General features: G+C 31.5%; 2 protein-coding genes and 1 pseudogene across 2 annotated transcripts; 1 reads left to right on the plus strand and 2 right to left on the minus strand.

Moving 5' to 3' along the window:
• Positions 1-352: 352 nt before the first annotated feature.
• LOC129290622 (uncharacterized) lies at positions 353-5150 on the minus strand. The gene is made up of 6 exons (XM_054927450.1): positions 5024-5150; positions 4659-4905; positions 2765-2900; positions 2568-2659; positions 816-939; positions 353-684 (listed from the first exon to the last, which is right to left on the minus strand). The coding sequence occupies exons 1-6, from the start codon at positions 5064-5066 to the stop codon at positions 577-579; spliced, it is 750 nt and encodes a 249-aa protein (XP_054783425.1). The 5' UTR covers positions 5067-5150; the 3' UTR covers positions 353-576.
• A 1124-nt stretch (positions 5151-6274) lies between these two features.
• LOC129289873 (nudix hydrolase 3-like) lies at positions 6275-16580 on the minus strand. Its single transcript, XM_054926634.1, has 21 exons — positions 16546-16580; positions 16266-16400; positions 15002-15079; positions 14796-14862; positions 14262-14395; positions 13742-13823; positions 13550-13636; positions 12452-12558; positions 11742-11913; positions 11424-11656; positions 11232-11313; positions 10423-10488; positions 9616-9693; positions 9431-9526; positions 9214-9320; positions 8777-8945; positions 8174-8257; positions 7796-7890; positions 7541-7631; positions 7269-7415; positions 6275-6388 (listed from the first exon to the last, which is right to left on the minus strand). Exons 1-21 carry the CDS (start codon positions 16578-16580, stop codon positions 6335-6337), a joined length of 2199 nt encoding a protein of 732 aa, XP_054782609.1. The 3' UTR covers positions 6275-6334.
• On the plus strand, positions 9032-9178 carry LOC129291898 (U6 spliceosomal RNA; annotated as a pseudogene).
• Positions 16581-19186: the final 2606 nt, after the last annotated feature.

The raw sequence follows: 19186 nt of genomic DNA on the forward strand, positions 1-19186 counted from the left end.
TAGATGCAATCAGCGAGTCATGGTTACTTGCACTGCAATGAACATGCCTCTAGTTGGGGTTAGTGCGTCAATTCACACATAACCGCAGCGAGGAAACTTTTAGCTACATCAAGCTAGTGCAAATTTCCAAAATAACTATTATGTTCTTCAGTATCCCTCCCTCAAAGCTAAGTTGCATATTCCATGTTTTCAATATTCTCAATCATTCTAATTGCTGAAAAATACTATTTATTTCTTCAAATACGTATGTAAGACCCTAATTTCAAGTTCAATCTTTATATTTATTTTTAAACTTTAAAGTCATAGTTGACCATTTCTTTTTAAATTATCAGTTAGTGGAGTTAATTAGGAGTTAATAATAAAGGTCATTATATGTTGCCTCTTGTTGCTTTCTTTCCATTGCCATTTTAGTTCAAATTGAGATAGCTCCAAACAAGGGGAAAAAAAAAAACCGTCAAAGCCTGCATGGCTGTTAATTCATCCCATGACCATCCAATTTTTTGCTGATAAAAGAAGATTGCATTCAACACTTTTAATTACACTGTCTTCATATGGAAGGACTTTATACCCTGTGATTCATACAAGATCATCGGCATCGGTAGAACATCTCGGCGAAGCAGCTACCGTACTACCAAAGTACAGAGTAACACCCTTGAGATGGTTCTGTATATAATTTGGTTCAACCTGCAAAGTTGAAACAATAGTACTTGGACAGGAAGTTCTGGACCGTTCACCTTTGTTGTAATCTGTCTCTATCCTAAAATTGTAAGTGGAAACACAATTCTAGCATGAACCAAATATTGCAGACATTTTACCTCAAGCTCCAGAGGAGGAGAAGACAACCAGGACAACTCCGGAACTTGTTTCAGGTTTATGTTCCGAGGTAGAAACATAATGATATTGGGAGTTATAGCTTGAGTAACCTGAAACAAAGTATAACTGCAAAAAGGATTAACATTTTTCCACCTCAAAACAAGAAGTCTCGTGTCACCAAATTTGGTTAGTCAAATAAGTGGTTAAAGGATAAAATTACCTTTAAATTATAAGTCTAAAAATGTTTGAGATCTTAAACTCATTTTTAATTCAATGTTTCCGTTCAACATTTAAAAATGATGCAATGTTAGCTTTACTGTCAATAAAAATTAACTTTGACCATTACTTGACCAAAAAATTATAGAAAAGTACCATATAAAAAATTTATAATTTTTTTGGCTCTTTTCTGTAATTTTTGATATCTTTTTTTTGCAATTTTCTAGCCAATTAATATTCAAAATTCACATTTGTTAATGGTAAGGTGACATTGCACCGTTTTAAAATGTTGGAGAAAAAAAAAACATTGCATTAAAAATGAGTGGAGTCCTTAACACTCCTAAACTTACCATCTAAAAGCAAAATCACCATTAAGCCCTTGAATGAATCACACAACATCATTGTATTTTATCAATAAATAACTAAATCCTAAATGAGAGAAAAAGAGATCCACCAACACCCTGAACATTACCAGGCATGTTACATTTGAGTCAACTAAAGATGGATCCAAATATGTCTTGAGATAGGGAAGTTAGTGCCAGCCTAAAAATCAATAACCAAAAAAGAAAAGAAAAGAAAAGAAAAGCAATGGTTGGCTAGATTTCAAAGGCAAAAGATCCATAAAATCTAAGGTTTCAGTGAGATTCAATCATTACAGATTCATAAATGCATAACAGCTTCCATGAAAACCAGTAACAGAAGTTTGAATATCTAATTGGCGACTATTGGCTTAGACACATTTTCGTTCCCCTAGTTTCATGCAAGTTTCACTTCAGCCCACGTAGTTTAAAAAACAACGTCCTCCTATTTAAAAGAGTGAACCAAATTTGTTCTTCTGCCTTCTTGTTTATATAAAATATCATAACAATTTTAATATATTGACTTCAATGTCAAGTTCGGAAACAATATTGTATAAGTCCACAAATTATTATTAACATTAAATTTGTATAGGTTTGAGATACAGAAAGAAAACTGACTTATTTTAAACAAATAAGATGACCACATTGCCTAATTTTAAACCAGGGGAACCAAATATAGCTTTCAAGGAACTAGAGAGATCAACAGTACACTTAAGCTGCCACTGACATTCTGTTTGGCAAAAAAAAAAAAAAAGCCAGTACACGCTGATGTAAATGGGAATTGAAGGCAGCAGAAGGGGAAAAAAAAGGTTATAAGGCAAATTGGTCTTGGAAGTTTTCCATGGAGCACAATTGGTGTCCTTAACTTTTGATTGGCACAATGTTATCCTGGAAGTTTCAAAAATGGCAGTGTCACCCTATAATAACATTTGACTAGCAATTAACGTTGGTCAGATGTTAACACAATGACATTGCACCACTTTTTAAACTTCCAGGATAACATTGTGTTAATTGAAAGTGAAGAATACCAATTGCACCCAGCAGAAAACTTCCTAGGTAAATTCGTCCTATAACCCGGAAAACAAAAGGCTATAAGTTAATTTGACTCAAAATCAAACAAGCGATTATACAAATTTCTAGGAAAGTTTAGCATTCAAGGTACAAGTAAGCGTGACATACCCATCTATTGGCTTAAGTAACTCGAGTGTAAATGTTTGAATGTCCTTATAAGAAGGACCACCCCATGGCGGTGAAAGAAACACTATATCCCCCTGAGAATGAAAGCATAAAAGTAATAGTATCATCATAGTATAGTAAAATGAATCGAGTTATTGTGAATGAACATAACTCTCAACAAAGTGACAATAAAATTTTGCCTTCAGCGACGGAGCAAGTGCGAAAAAATCTCCAACAATGAAATCAATATATTCCTCAACTCCATATACTTTTGCATTATTCATGGCCAGCTCAACTTTTACAGGATCTATGTCTATGGCAATAACATGACAGCCCCTGAAAATTGATATAACAAACTATGAGAACTAAGATACTATGTTGTGTTTATACACATGCGCACACGCTCATCATTTAGTTCCTGCACGGTTCCACAGATTTAACAGTGTCAAATTATGTGATAATTTGGAAGAAGCAGTTTTGGGCTAGGTTAATTATAAATTGTATTAAGTCCATGGCAGTAAAATAAAAAACCATTTGGATTTGCTCATGGTCATTATGAGTATCTTTCAAATTAAAAAGACTAACATTGCAGACGGATCAAATAGAAGGGATGAATAACAACAAAAACAAATTATAGGACTAAAAACAAAATACAATTAAAGTATAGGGACCCAAAGTAGTATTTTCCTTTTGTGTGTGTCTCATCTAGTTCCTGTAAGGTTCCAAAGCAAAAGCATGGAAATGAAGGTTTAAGATAGTAACCAATTCTAACCCATCGCACTGCTTTCAAATCAATAGCTCCAAACAGGTGCAAACTGCATGAACAAATACAAGCTGTTCCGACAGAATATACTTTTATACATAAACACAGTCAACCAAAGTCAATATTAAAAATAATAAATTTAAGTTGGTCACTAGCAGAGTTCTTGCATTGCATTTTTACCATAAAACTACAATGCACCATTTTCAGCTTAGTTTATAAATGTTGGGGGAAAAAAATTCATCTGCTTTGTCAAAATGTGTCAAGTGCTCAAGTGCAGTGTATTAGGTTTGTAAAAATTGATTATAAGTAAAATAAAATTATAAAAGTAACACAAATATTCTAACTTTATAACTAATCCTGAGCACCCCATGGAGTTAGGAAGGGCGAGGAATCCAAGTCCAACAAGCACACAAGCAATTCGATGCTGCCAAGGAGAAGGTGACCTTCAATAATGTAATGTAGTATACTTCAAGGCTCAGACTAGGAAAGCAATTACTCAATTTAGAATATGAAGCAACAAATAGTACTGCAATATACTGAGATAGTGAAACTTTTAGTCTCTTAAGTTAGCCTCAATTATCAATTTGGCCCCTTAAGTTTAATTTTTACTGATTTGATTATTTAAGTATATTTCAATTATTGATTTAGTCTTTATTGTTTAAGGAGGATGTAACATTGTTAAAATTTGCTGACATAAATAACAAAATATTGATGGTAGTTACGTAAGTTAATGAAAAGAAGTGTCATTATTTAGATAGGAAAAAAAACACACTCAAATTTTTTAAAAACAAAAAGAACAACAAACAGGATAAGGGACTGCGTTAATAAAAATTACACTGATTTTAAGGTTAATTTGTTCTCATTGAGCTAGGTATACTTGTCAAGTCACCAACATGCTCTACACATTATATTAATTTAAGAGTATATTTGTATTTTTTCTGTTACAAGAATAGTATATTTGTGTTTTAAAATTGAAAGAACTAACATGATAATTAAATATAACTTTAAAGGACTAAATTAATGAAAATTAAACTTGAGGGAATAAATTAATAACTAAGGAAAATTTAAGTAATAACGCAGATTGGTCATTGAACTCAAGACACTTATTCAAGAAGTTAAAAAATTAGAACCATGGTCATCGGCCATATGCAAGTTATTTTATTAAACATGTCAAAGGAATGTCTTCAACTGTTTACCGGTTCAAACAGTCAGGATTTCAATACTATGCTATGCTAGTGAAAGTTTCATCATCCGTGATGCATTATATGTCAAGTTTCAGAATATTAAAGCAAGTACTGAATTTAAGCAAAAATAATAAGAAATAAATTTACTTTGCGGCGAACTGAATAGCGTTTCCACCAACTCCAGAGAAGGAATCAATAACAAGGTCATGATCTGAACACCTCTGAGCATGTTTAATGGCAGTTTCTTCGGGTGTTACAGAGAACCAACCTTCTTCATCCATTTGGATGCCTTGGTCGTATTTCGAGAACAGCCTGTATCGTTGATGCCAATATTTCTTAGTAAGTGGGCTAATTCCTTCCTTCGAACCCTCTGACTTTCTCAAACCCTTGTTAGCTGAGAAAATAAAATCATCCGTTGGCACTGTTTCTGCAAGATCCTCAACACTTCTTCTTCTTCTTCTTTTCTTGAAAACGAACAAATTTCGACGATAACCATGAGAAAATTTGTTTACCTCGTTGTGGTCGGCTTAGGTTTGAAGTTTCTGAAGTCGTCATCCAGGCCCCGTCTAGTGTCTACAGCGTTTACTGTCAGAGCTTTTCTGCTTCTCCAACAAGAAAACACAAAGCGACAACTTTCCCGATACGAGGAGGTAATTCAAATTTTTAATTTGACTAAAGAAAAAAGAAAAAGAAAAAGCAGATTCTCTGAACATTTTTGAGAAAATCACATAGAAGGCCCGTGTATAGATTCTAATTTTCCCAAAATGAAATGTATAAATAACTCTCAAGTCGCAAAGACTATAATCGTAATTAATTTTGATGTATAGTTACCAAAATATCCTTCTTCAGCAAAAATTAATTGTAATTTAAAAATAACTATATGTGAATTCTTCGATCTTTTTTCTTAACAGGAACAGCTATTGGTTTGTTTTCTTCCATCTCCCGTTTTTATTTTTTACCGATTGAAAAGTGAAAACAAATTTGTTATCTCAATCTTTCGTTTCATGTGATTCAACTCTTTTCTTTTTATCAAAAAAATTTACACTATATAACTAAACAAATTTAATTTTAAATATAAAATTATTAATTTAAAATCAAATTTTAAATATGTGAACCCAAAGTCAAAATGTCGCCAACTAATTTTAGTTTAAATAATACTTAGGTCACTTGATACAACTATTCACATTTCCTTAAAAAAAAAAAAATTACTTCGTAAGAAGTAAGTTTTCTATATGAGAGTAACATTTCAAGAAATTTATACACATCTTGATCATTTAATATTTTTTAAAAAAATTAAATTTATTTTATGTATAATGTCAATGGCATAAATAACTTGCTTGTTTAAGAGGTTTAATTATAAAAGGTATTTTTCAAACAATTAATATAAAACTCTAGATTTACCTGACAAATTACTTCATGAGTTATGCAGAATTTGAGTTTCCAACTTTTCAGGATCAACTAGAACTATATTACTTAACCTCAGAAACCTTGTTATGTAATGTCTTTTTATCTTTCTGTATAACTTGATCCTTTATTCAAGAAAAAGAAAAAGAGAAAAATTTTATTCTCTCTCCTTAACTTCCTCCAAAGGTCTAGAAATGGCCAACATATTATTCCAGCATGATGAAGTTAATAACCACAGAAGTTGAAATTAACAACAGCAGCAAGTTCAATTATTTTGCCAAGAACAAGTGGCATAACATGCAAATGAGCTTCCAGTACATATCCTTGAAGCTAATTTTATTTATTTATTTTTGAGTAAACTTGAAGCATATTTTATTATCCTGAAAGATGGAAAGTTCAGTGCCTTGGCTCTTGTCAATTTACTCCAAGATCTTTTCAGCAATGGGAAAGGAGGGGGCTATGTCAACAGGAACCTGTAAAATCCACAAGAGAAGCTATTAGAGGAATTGTTGTAATTTACAACTTAATAGCATAATATTATTTTTTATAATTTACTATTTTTTTGAAAGGTTATAATTTACTATTTAATAAACCTCATGAATAGTTGGGATAGGCAAAAAATAAATCAGAAAAGGGGGTTTATATTAGACTCAGCTTCTCTTTATGTTATTATAACTTTTTATTTCTTCTCTCTATTTTTGATTAATAGAATCTAAATTTAAAACTTCCCATCCAACATTTTATTCGATCAATGCATCTCTTTTTACTCGAGATTTTTATTGGATTATTATTTATTTGTGTACTCTAAAGGGAAAAAAAAATAGTTTGCCGTAAAACACAGTAAATATCCCACTAGAATTTGAGTCCACCTTTTTTTTATCTTTGTATTGAAATTTCAAAAAAGCATTGAGCAGCATGCAAACAAGTGACCTTCAGATATTTCAGAGCTAAATACTAGGAGTTGCTTTGATTCTCTCTTGATAGATCTGGAGTCCAGGTGAGGAGCGAAGGAAAATAAAGATATTTGGTGGGCCTGTTTATTATTGTTAGATTGTCCAGTGTTAATAAACTTGAGTTGATCTTTGGCCAAAAAAAAAAAGACTTGAGTTTATATGAAAAATCTGATATATATGATAAAATTAGATTTAATAAGTAATATATAATAAAATGGTAGGACACCTAAACTTGGATTTTGAGGTTTATATTAAGATATGGCATTTATTCTGTTCTTTGCCCATTTATTCTTTTCCCCCATTTTTGGGACTCTTCGCCCATTTACTTAATAAGTAATATATACTAAATGAAAGGCATATCAGCTTAGCAAAGTGGCAAATAACAGTATAGTGTGGTTACCTGAACATTCTCCAACTTCTTCAAAGCAAGTTTGAGTGGTTCTGAGATGACTCCATACTTCTGAAGAAGCAAGCCTGCAGCCTCTTTGTCACCTTTGGCTTGTATGGTCAGTATCTCTCTGCTCAGACTCTCAACAGCACCTTCAATCTTTGAAACAAGAACAACATTATAATTTATTCTTTCTGAAACCAATCAAAGGGTCAAACAAACAAACTAGAGAGGATTTGAGCCAAATCACACACACACACACACACACACACAGAAACACACACCTTGGAATAATCAACTGAAAATGTGCCATCAGTGTGCCAGATATATGCCTCTTTCTCATATAACCAGTTGAACTGCAATGCCTGTCCTTTTCTGACAAAAAGAAATCAAAATATATAGTGAAATCAGATGCTTGAAGGTGTTCAAAGGTTCAACTTAGTTTAATTTTGGGCAAAAACTAAACCAAACCGAACCAAACCAATTGGATAGGCACGATTTTGGGTAGTAAGTGGAAGAACAACGCATAATTTGCTTACCCATGAGCTTCCTCTAAGCCAAAACGTACTGACCGGAAGCATCCAGCGAGAAAAGAAGCATACATGGACTTCAATAAGCTCTTGGAAAGCAAGTCCTGGTAATCCACAAGTACACACCATAAATTAGCATTAGTAAAAGTTTCTATGAAGAAAAATTTAGGAGTGATCAAACATGAATTGTAATTCTAATTGAAGTAAATTATAGGACTAAAGTATCCAGCTAATCCATAAGATTAAGTGATTATTAGAACAGAAATTTTTTACTGATGAAGACAACCTCAGAAGCACTGGTCAAAACATGTCACATGCATGATTAGCCGTTGAAAATGAGACATTGACACATGTATTGAGTGATAAATGTTATTATTAGAAACTGACTTTTTGGATTAGAAACCTCAATGCCCAGAGACCAACTATATCAGCTTTTGCTTCTTCCATAGCTGAGTGGAATTCTTGCAATTCCTGCATCAGAAGAAAAAAGAGATTATAAAAATTAAAATCAAAACAGAATGAAATGATGCTCAGAATTGTAACTTTCTGAATTATTAATACTTCAATTCTCAATATTTGAACAACCAATTAATGGTGTTTAGGGACTTCTATTTCCTCTCTCTGTCTCCTCAATAATCTTGCTAGAATGTGAAAACCCAATCATTAAGTCACACGTGTCTATCTCTCTCCTTACAACATTAATAGCTTCTTCCTAATAAAAGCCGCATTCAATTTGACTGTTGAACAAAAAAATTGACAAGGGTGGTGGGTCCTGCAAGTTAGGTGGGACCTATCCACCTCATGTGTCTATCTCTCTCCTTACAGTATCGTGCTCCTACAATAGAGAAGTAAAATCTTTTTTTATGACATATAATGGTTTGTTAGCTACGCCATTAACATAATCATTAAAGCTTAAGTGACTGATTTTTCTGTGAAAGTACTCAAAATTTACAGAATTTTCTCAAATAAAACACGCATCATGCAACTGACCAATCTCACTGTAGACTTCTTGCCATTTGGGAGTGTTATGGAATGAGGTCCAATCCCATGGCAGCATTCATGGCAAATTGTATGGGAGAAGAATGACTCAAAATCCACAAGCTCTTGTTGTTCCTTTGCAACACAGATTTCAGCAATGGGCAGAAGAATATGCTTAAACCTGATTATAATTGGCAGCAAGTTTACCCCAAAAAAAAAAAAAAAAAGAACCAAAAGGAAAGAAATGCAACAGAAGAGATCCATTCAGTACCCTTGGGGACATCCAATAAGATTGGAACTACACAAAGAAGCTTACAAATCTCACTTCACTTGTAAGGCTCCTCAATATGGGACTCAACACATATTCCCTGTGCAAGGATGACACGCATAAACCGAGAAGAGATCCATTCATTTTTGCTACTTGATCAGAATAAAAATGTAATATTTACTTAGCCTCTTGAACATTCTTAAGCATGACCATTGATGTTCCTCGATCTTTTACTATACGCTCATCATTTGGTAGATTGTAAGCAACAATCTGTGGTCCCTTCACATCCTGACAAAGAACTCGCCAACTTAATAATTTAATAACCCAGAAATCTAAGTTAATCAATAAACATCATAAGAAAATGATGATGAATATACTACGCTATTCTTGACACTTACCCCGGCATTATATATAAGCTGGATAATACGGATAGGTGCAGCATTTACATGTTTTGATTTGTATGCACTGTCCATTGGGAGATTTTGTTCTAGAACCTTCAGAAGAAGAAATTAGTAAGATTTTGATAGCTCATAACTTTGGGGGAAAAATTAAATTTGAAGTCTTATCTGATGAGAAATTGTACTTGCAAATTGTCACCAAAGAGTTTGAGTTGAGCTGAAGCTTTATCATCCCGGACTCCAATAAATGCTTCAAAAGTAGCCTTGAAAAATTTCGATGAAATTTCTAAGTCCTAATTTAGAAGATACTAATTTTCTCAAACTGAGATACTGTTTACACTGAGTTCACTGACTAGAACTACGTTTAGATTGACTTAGACGTTGCAGCATGAAAAACTCTTAGAGATTGCTAGCACCTCGTTAATATAAAATAATCAAATACTGTTAGATTTTGGTACAATCTTGACTATTTAATAATTTTTTTTAACCAACAAAGATTGGTCAATTAGTAAAGATTTGATTTATAACCCACAAAGTTATGGGATCAAATCTTGTTACTGATGTGAGGACTTTATTAGTAGGTAATCTGTACATACTTCTGTAAGCCATCTTTAAATTTAAAAGTTTGTCTTAACTCTGGTGAGGTTGAGATCTAACTATCTTAAACTTTCCAATCTTAGGTTAACTTCTTTTTTTTTTTAATTTATTTATGTGAGAAACTCTAAAGTGACAATCATTTCATGAATGTGATATCCTATGTCCTACACAAAATAGACATTTCATGAATGAACCTTGCATTTTGGTGACAAAAAATTCACAATTCTTATAATTAGCCAGATGGTAACGATTACTTTATCCAATAGTACTATACAACAATCGTGGGAAGCATGATCACATTTCATCTGAAAAGATATAAATAATTTATATAGCTATATGATCAAGCTTTGAAACTTACACTGTCTATCTAACCTCAATCATACTGTAAAATTTACCTTGCACCCGAAAAGTTTATCCGTGTAAGTCTCGTATGGCCCAATAGTAACATCCAACTTTGAGTCCTATGACAGCAGAGGGAAAAATCAACAACAATTGTATGATCTTTGAAAATTTCAGTGAAGTAAAGCACATTGCACCCAAAACTATAAAGCACTTAATGGTACATAAGTCATTGACGTTTATAGGTATGGAGGGCTGTTAATAAAGGTTGGCTTACATATCTAAAATTAAACATGTTTCTTAAGCCTGGCCTCACTGACATGGCTTAGGGTTAAGCCCAAAAGTTTGCATATTTTTTTATTTTTTATTTAAAATTTTAATTATGTTAATATATAATTTTAAAAAATGTGTCATTTTATATATTAATTTAAAAATTAAAATAAACCAAACAACTTCAACTATGTTATTTCACAAATATTGACAATTTCAACCACAGGTTAACTAGAAAAAAAAAATTCCAGATTTAAAAGGGTTAATTTGAGCCTGAATCCATTTTTAAAGAACTTAAAAGGGTTGAGCGTAAAAATTCTTTAATGTAAAATCCCTCATTTTTTCCAAACGCATGACCTAAACAAATAGTCTGAAGGGCTTGACCTGAATTGACAACCTATAGGTAGTCATATAAAATCCAGTGGGAGCAATATCAAGAAGCTTTTTATTCTCTTCCCCCAACCCCCAAAAAAAATAATGTGCATTCTTATCAAGTTATCATGACAAATAGGGAAGGTATGGAAACAGAGTAAGGGGAAAAAATGAAAAGGAAAGCATAATAATAGTTTGAAGTTGATTAAAGAAAATGACTAACCAACTCCATCCAGGCTATATCAGACTCATAATAATCATTTGAAAGGAAAGCATCAGCCTTGCTATGTAGCAGTCTCTTCAAACTATACTTGGAAAGAAAGAGTTAATTAGTCACCAATATCTGTACATGAAACAATATTCCACTTGAGAGACCTAATGACAGATCAATGATGAGAATCAGAAGGAAGTATACCTCGGTGAGCTGGTAAGATCTCCAGCCTTATGCAATAACTCTGAAGCTTTAACAAGAAGAGACTTGTACTCTTGTGAATAAGGAGCTATATAAAGATCAGGTGTAGCACCCACGTTGGTATCTGACATATCAGAATCCAAATAAAATTCACTCTGCCTTTTGATAACACTGAAAAATCCTGTTGCCTCTTTCTGTTGATCCTTTTCTAGACTGTCCTTCCATGCTTCAAATTCCTACAAGACACTTGCTCATATTGTTCTCCATGCTTCAAAATCAAATTCTTTCCTGCAGTATATTATATTATTATTGATAATTTACCATTTTGTCCATATCTGGAGGGTAAAAGTTTGCCCCAGGTGGTTTCAGAACAGGAAATGCTGCTCTATATTCCAAACCCTTCCACCCTTTGACTGGCCTTGTTGCCTTTGGAAGCAACCTTATTGCTGAATCTGCTGTTGTCAAAAATGCCTTGTCTTCATCAAGGCTTGACCTATCAACAGTGAAAAAATTATTCAAAATACTTTAAAGAACTTGGTTTTATTTTTATTTTATTTTTTTGTAGAGAAAAAAGAACCCTGTCAAGAAATCAAAACAAAAAAAAATTGTTGTGCTCAAGTCAAGGTAGTAGAATGTTCATATTTTGTCAAAAGAACTGTCAAAAGAAGCTTCAAATGCGTGTATCATTTCAGTTCAGATTATCTCTTCCCCAATCATCTTTTCATTTTATTAACAAAAGGAAATAATTTAAAGTTAAAAAACTAAATTATCCTTCATTTTTAAATTTAAAAGTAATCCAAAAAAGACATTTTTGGCTTTTATCATCGATTCCACAATTTAAAGTAGCTTTTCATTTCTCTAACTATAAAAACCAATAGTGTGTTGAAAATAGTGATAGCCCAATTTATATGGAATTTTCAACTTCCCATAGTGTGCTATAAAAGGGCCTAAATTAATCCACCAATCTATCTCAGCGGATGTAAAATTATATACCATCTAATAATATAATAGAGTAAGCCATTGTGACTTACCATGGGGTCTTGTTAATTTGATAATAGGACCATTTCAACTTATGTAACTCTGATCTATGAGCATGCTTCTTCAACCAATCTTTTAGAATTGGATTACTGTGCCAAGCCTGATTTGACAAATTGACAAACTGTAGTAGTTAATGTGAACTACCACACAACCTTGTGAAGAAAGAAATAAATTTTTTCCAATCAAACTATGTAATGTGCTTAAAACAATCTGTAAGGTTAGCTTGGTAGTTAAGGGAGTTCGAGATTAAGTTAGTTAGATTGTCATGCTAGTTGAGCCAACTGATTTAATTATTGTGTATATAAACACATTCTTCTATTGAAAATAACACAATATTCCCTGAATTCTCTCACAATCTATCATAATTGGTCTGTTTGGTTTGCATTTCAAATGTGCTTTTTTTTTTTTTTTCCAAAAGCTCCCATTTGTAGTGTCTCACAAAAGTGGCATCGAGATTCCCCAAAAATGACATTGAATGCAAAAGTATCAGACCGGCACTACAATGCATAAAAAATTATAGGGAGAATCACAAATAAGGACCTCAGAATATTGCAAACAACTCAAGACCACAAAATTATGAAATCGAATTTTAGAATTATAGTCTTTTTTTATTTAGTTTTAAAAACAGTAATTTGACTAAAATGCCCTGTCTGGAGATAACTTGCAAGTTTGGGAGTAAAAACTTTTTCTATTCAAATAAAGTGATTTCATAACCCCTTTTAACTAAATTTCCAGCTCAATTAAAGTGATTTAAGCACTATTAAATTTTAAGTTGGCATTTCAAATAGGGGCTCTTTAGTCAAAGTATTATTTTTGAAACTACAAATAAGGACCATCGTCCTAAAATTTGATTTCATTATTTCATGATCTTAATTGGTTATTTGCACATTTTGAAATTCTTATTTGTCATTTTTCCAAACTTTTATGTGGGCATAGAAAATAAGCATCATAAATGTGATGTTACAAATTTTATAAACTAGATGTGAACATGCCCACATAATGTAACTTACAGAAATAAAATCTATAGAAAAACTTACAGAGAAAATAATACTTGAACAAATTTATCATTTTAAAAAAAATGTAAACTTGACCTGAAGATAAAAAATTTCATCCATAACAGCTGCAGCCTTGACAAGAAAAAAAAGAGCATTTCTGTCTGATTCAGTGAGCCCTGTCAACTGCAAGACATAAAAATCAAATATATTTCTGATGATTAATTAAGGAGCTACATCAAATTTTGGAAAAATAAGTTATGGTATCACATGTATGAAAAATTCGACAACCTCTGCTTTGAGTGAAATAGGAGCATAACGTTTTAGTTGGTTCTGCAAAGTCAAACTGCGAGCTACAGTATCCTCCTTGTACCTTGACAAACCAAAAATAAGCACATGATCAATGTGTAATAAATTTTTCAGCTCATAATTTTGTATTCCTTAGCAAAGCTATAGTGTTAATGAAATATGAAAATTCAGGTCAACTTACTCAGTTGAACAAGTAAATCATTAAACTAGTATATTGATCGGTTTAATAAAATGTTTTATTTTTTATTGATTTAATCACAGTTCAACTATAGTTTTGACTATTAACTTTTAAAGCAGTGCCTTAAATAATTCAATGATTGGTTCAATTTTCAACAATGTAGTGTTAAGAAAGCTATGTACATGAACTAAGATTGAGGTTATGCCACCAGCACAAGAAACAAAAGCAGAATACTTAAATAATCTAATTTTTCCAGCATGTGTAATTAGAAAACAAAAGGAACATTTGCTTCATGTTTGAGAAATTTTAAGAAATGTGACATACCTCATTTCAAAAGTATCAAAAAGTTGACCGTACTGTCCGTGAACATCATAAGGGGCATAATCAGAATCTTCTTTAGCCAGTAGCCTTTTATATTCTTCATAAGAGATGTATTTGACGGTTGAAACTTCTGTTTCCTGTCATTTCAATAATAAAAAATAAAAAAATCATTTGCATCAGGTCATGCAAACTTCTTTGATAATCTTGATTGCATGCATTCCCTGATTTGTTGTGTTTGGCTTGCTTTTTTTGTTGTATAAATCCTGGTTCTATGGAAAGCCTCATTTACCAGATTTGTTGAAAGTGATGATTCTCTCCAAAAAATGTGATGAATTCTGATTCCCTCATGTTGGAATCACGCCATTTCCACAAATACCCCTCTTCTAAGGAACTACAACATTGTGGAGTCCTTTTTTTTTTTAAACTTTTTTTCTTGTAATCAAATATAAAAATAAATATTCTTTGTATCATTCTCACTATCATGAAAAAAAATTCATGGTATTAATTCCATTACATTTTAATGTGTCCATTTTTTACCTGATGAGTAAAGGCCTCCAATGGTATTGGATCAACAGTTGTGACCACATATACATCATTTATGACACTGAAACTCAAATTAAATTAATATAATTAATTAGAGCATTTATAATTAAGCACAAATTATTTGATATTGAAGTTTAGTTTAAAGGAAATTAAATATTATTTGGCAAACTAGATATAAGGAAGCGTTTTAAACTACTGACCCCTCTTGACGGAAAATAAATAACAATTCAAACGCATCATTTGGAAGGGTTATGCCTAACTTCTCCTTGACCTCCCTCCTGAAAATTAAAAGAATAATGAAAATAATTAAATTAATCATGTTAGCTAGTAAGCAAAATTTGGCAAGGATTACAAAAAATTATATTTGAGCAATATGTATCATATCAACATTCAGGCATATTATTTGCTCATCTATAAGAGAGAGAATGACAATAAAGTTTCAAAACTTAGAATTTATGACAGTTAAATGCCTGATAAAATTTTTTAAAAAATAAGTTACAAATATTAATTTAAATAGTTGTAAATAGAAATCTCAACCGCAAATAGAAAGTTATTTTTAAAATTTAATTTAACCGTCTTATTTGTAGATAGCACTTCTAGATTTATGACTATTTGAATCAATATTTATAAATAATTTTTTAAAAATTTTGTTGAGGACCTAATTATTATAAATTTTAAGTTTAAAGATTTTAATGTCATTCTCCCTATATTCAAAACCGGAGGATTACTTCATTACATTTTAGTGGTTTACCATCGTGAACAACATATTAATTTTCATATATCAATGATAAATTGCTAATATCTCTTTGTGACAAATATCTGAATTTTGTGAATTTTTTTTTTGGAAAATTTAACCATTTGGTTTTTATAATTTTAACTTAATTACAATTTAATCTTTCAACTTTAACATGGTCCAATTTAATTACTATAATTTTTTTCTCGAATTTTAATTTAGTGTAACTCCATCCCCATAATTGTAGGGTATATATAAAATATTAATCCTTAAAATTCAAAACATAACTCTATTTCTTAATATAATTTCACCGTATGGTACGGTATCATGGGAAACTTGAGGTGACATCACTGCGCAGAACCATTGTTACTCACGATAGCCTCACAAGTACCATGGTGATACTTTGGTATATTTATTTAATATAACCACATATTTTAGTATTTAAACTTCAAACTTTAAAATAAGTTGATTCAACAATCTCTCGACTTGTTGAATTATGCATGATAGTTTTTAATATAATTTTATTTTTTAAAATATAATGATTAACATTTTAAATAATTAAAATTATAAAAATTGAATTATACCAAATTAAAATTTAGGAAAAAAGTTTCAACCAATCTAGCAAGAATTACTCATTATTTGCATTGGAGAATATATTATCGAAGTGATCCTTGACATGGAAAATTAAATGTAAGAATAAGAAGAAAGAGAAATGCATAAGAATACATTACCGAGCAGTGAAGAAAGAGGAAGAAGAAGCAGCAGCAGCCATGTTTGCAGAAGCAGAGACATCCCACAAGCCCGAACGACGTCGTTGGAGAAGTACTTGTTTTGTGCTCTCCGCAATAACCCACACATGAACCCCTCTACATGCATCACAATTAGTAACCTAATTAATATTCTGATCTCTCTCTCTCTCTCTATACACACACACACAAGTGTAGAGATCGAGATCAGAATCAGCAATGGATAAGCTATTGTGCAAGTTCTCTCAGAGATGGATATACTTACCTGCAGGACTTGGTCTGAACCTCAGAATCAGCCATGTTTTATTGATCTAATCAACAATGCATGCCTTGTGTCTGTGTGTGCGTATATAAGACCAATAACTCATCACCATCTAATACACGTGGCTGTGTGCATGTTACTGGTGATGAATGATGTCCTTTGCATTATTTATAGAGCCACGAAGCACAGAGGCTCAGGTGAGTTAATATATAGATTCTGATTTTAGAGCAATATTAGTTAATAAAAAAAAAAAAAAAAAAAGGTTACAAGATATATATATATATATATATATATATAAACTGTTGTTTTTTGTTTCGCCTCATGTGAAAGTGTTATGAGTACCGTGTCAAGTAGACCGTAACATCGAAATGAGATTTATAAATTCAAAGAGCTCTTTTACCTAATAAGCTTGTCTTTTAAGATAACCACTTCTTTTAAACTTATGTTTACATCATCAGGACGTACTGAAGAGGTGAGGGTGGTGTCTGTCATTTTAAATTTTATCCAAGCTCAGCAACATGTTTTTTTTTTTGCTCTTAGTGTTTTATGGTGGTTGATCGGTTCTTGTTTACAGGATTCTTCGTTTTACGGTTCTGATATGCTCAAGGCAATTTCATGGCGGCAGCTATATATATCTGATGAAGAGATATTCTGCATTTTCATGGCTTTCTGGTTTGATTTTGTTGCTCTTGGTGCTGGTTTGATGTGAGGTTTTATGTTAGTTCGTGTTTTTTAATGAAGCAGGAGGAGCATGGTTCAACAAATGTAGATTCGTCCTTTCCTTGGATCTCATCATGCATTGCAATATTTCAGAAATTGTTTTGCTAATTATGTTGCTTTTTTATGAACCTGTTTGTTATTGTTTCTATAGATTTAGATGGGGTAAGTGATCCGAGTCTACTCATTCAATAAATATCTCATGTATATAATAATAATAATTTAATTGAATTGAATGGTTGCAAGAAATTGTGATATAATACCCAAAAAGTATTAAATATTAAATAGGAAACAAAATATGTGAAGGGTGCTTTGATAATGATAATTGTTTTGAATTTTTTTAAAAAAATAATATGTATAGATAATTTTTAAATATTAATAAAATATTTTAACAACTATAAATGAAATACTGATTGAATGAGGGGAATTTATTTAAGCCTTGTTTTAACAGTTGTGGTGCGCGTTAACTTTGTTATTACCATTAGTCTATGTGAGGTGAATATTTTTGTTTTTGGCCACGTGAAAGGTTAATTATTAGTGCCTTCTGCTCTAAATCAAAGGTAATAGCTAGGCAGTAGAGTTGGTGTGATCATCAAATAAACTTAAAATAAGTCATACTAAGGATCAGGGTATAGCTTGTTTGGTTATTGTTTTCATTATTTGTTTTTAAAAATTGTTTTATAAAATAATTTTAAAAACTGTTTTTGAGAACAAACTAAAAAAAAAAACTTGTTTGGTAATAGTAATTCAAAAACAGTTTTAGAATTTAAAAACAAAAAAAATTGCTTGGCAAAATTAATACTAAAAATAAGTTTTAAAAACTAAAATACAATAAAACTCACTTGATAGAAATTGTTTTGACTGTTATTTTGACTAGCAAAATTAATTTATATGTTACCGCCAATAAAGTACAATTTTTTTTTGAAGCTCCCTATAGTTTACAAAATGAGTAATATTTATAAGAATATAAATTTTATTATATATTATTACTAACATATTTTATTGACGGTATAATTTTATAATTTGCTTGTGGGTGATAAATCAAAACAGCTAAATATACTAAAAAGAAAAAATAGAATTCATGAATTAAATTCAATTTGAAACTGACATTTACTCCAAAGACAAATAAAAAATAAAAGTAATATATATGACATAGGATAATAAAAAGTTCATGAGATAAATGGAATAATGTTTTGAAAACTATTACTTCAATCTTGTTTATCATAACAAGATGTCCAATGTTGTCAAATCAGTTCAACTAATCTATTAGTTATGTTGTGCCCACATCCTATTTGCAAGATGATCTCTATACATTGCCATATCTGCTGCGCCTTGATCAGATAATCTCAACAAGATATTATCATTTGAGCTCGTTCCCCCTATCTCATGAGGAGCTTCATTCATAACATCTATCTTTATATCCTTTTCTTCCCAAATCCTAAATAATTCATCACGCAAATTTCATTTGCATATATAATTGTGAATTGTACAACATGCAATAACTATTAATCACTGCCTAGTAGGTTTATATGGAGGCATCAACTTCAAAATAGGAAATCTATTTTTTAGAACTCCAAAGCAACGTTCAATTGTCATTCTCAAAGATAAGTGCCTATAATTAAATAATTCCTCCCGACTTTTGGGCTGTCTAGCTTCGCCTCTATATTCTTGCGCATGATACCTTTCACCCTTATAAGGGGGAAGAAAACCTCCAGTGCATGAATAGCCAGAATCAACAAGATAGAAAAAATCTAAGTCAATATAAACTATGTTAAATTAAAATTTAAATATTTATTCAAAGCAAAACAAAATTATAATACTAGTGCTCACCTCTAGACGGCCAAGGAAAATGTGTATTTGGATTGGTAAGTGCATCCATAAAAACTTTTGCATCATGTGCACTTCTTTCCTATCCCGAATACACATA

Source organism: Prosopis cineraria, unplaced genomic scaffold (genome assembly GCF_029017545.1).
Source record: "Prosopis cineraria cultivar Desert tree isolate PC_DT_omini unplaced genomic scaffold, ASM2901754v1 PC13, whole genome shotgun sequence".
Lineage (NCBI taxonomy): Eukaryota > Viridiplantae > Streptophyta > Magnoliopsida > Fabales > Fabaceae > Prosopis > Prosopis cineraria.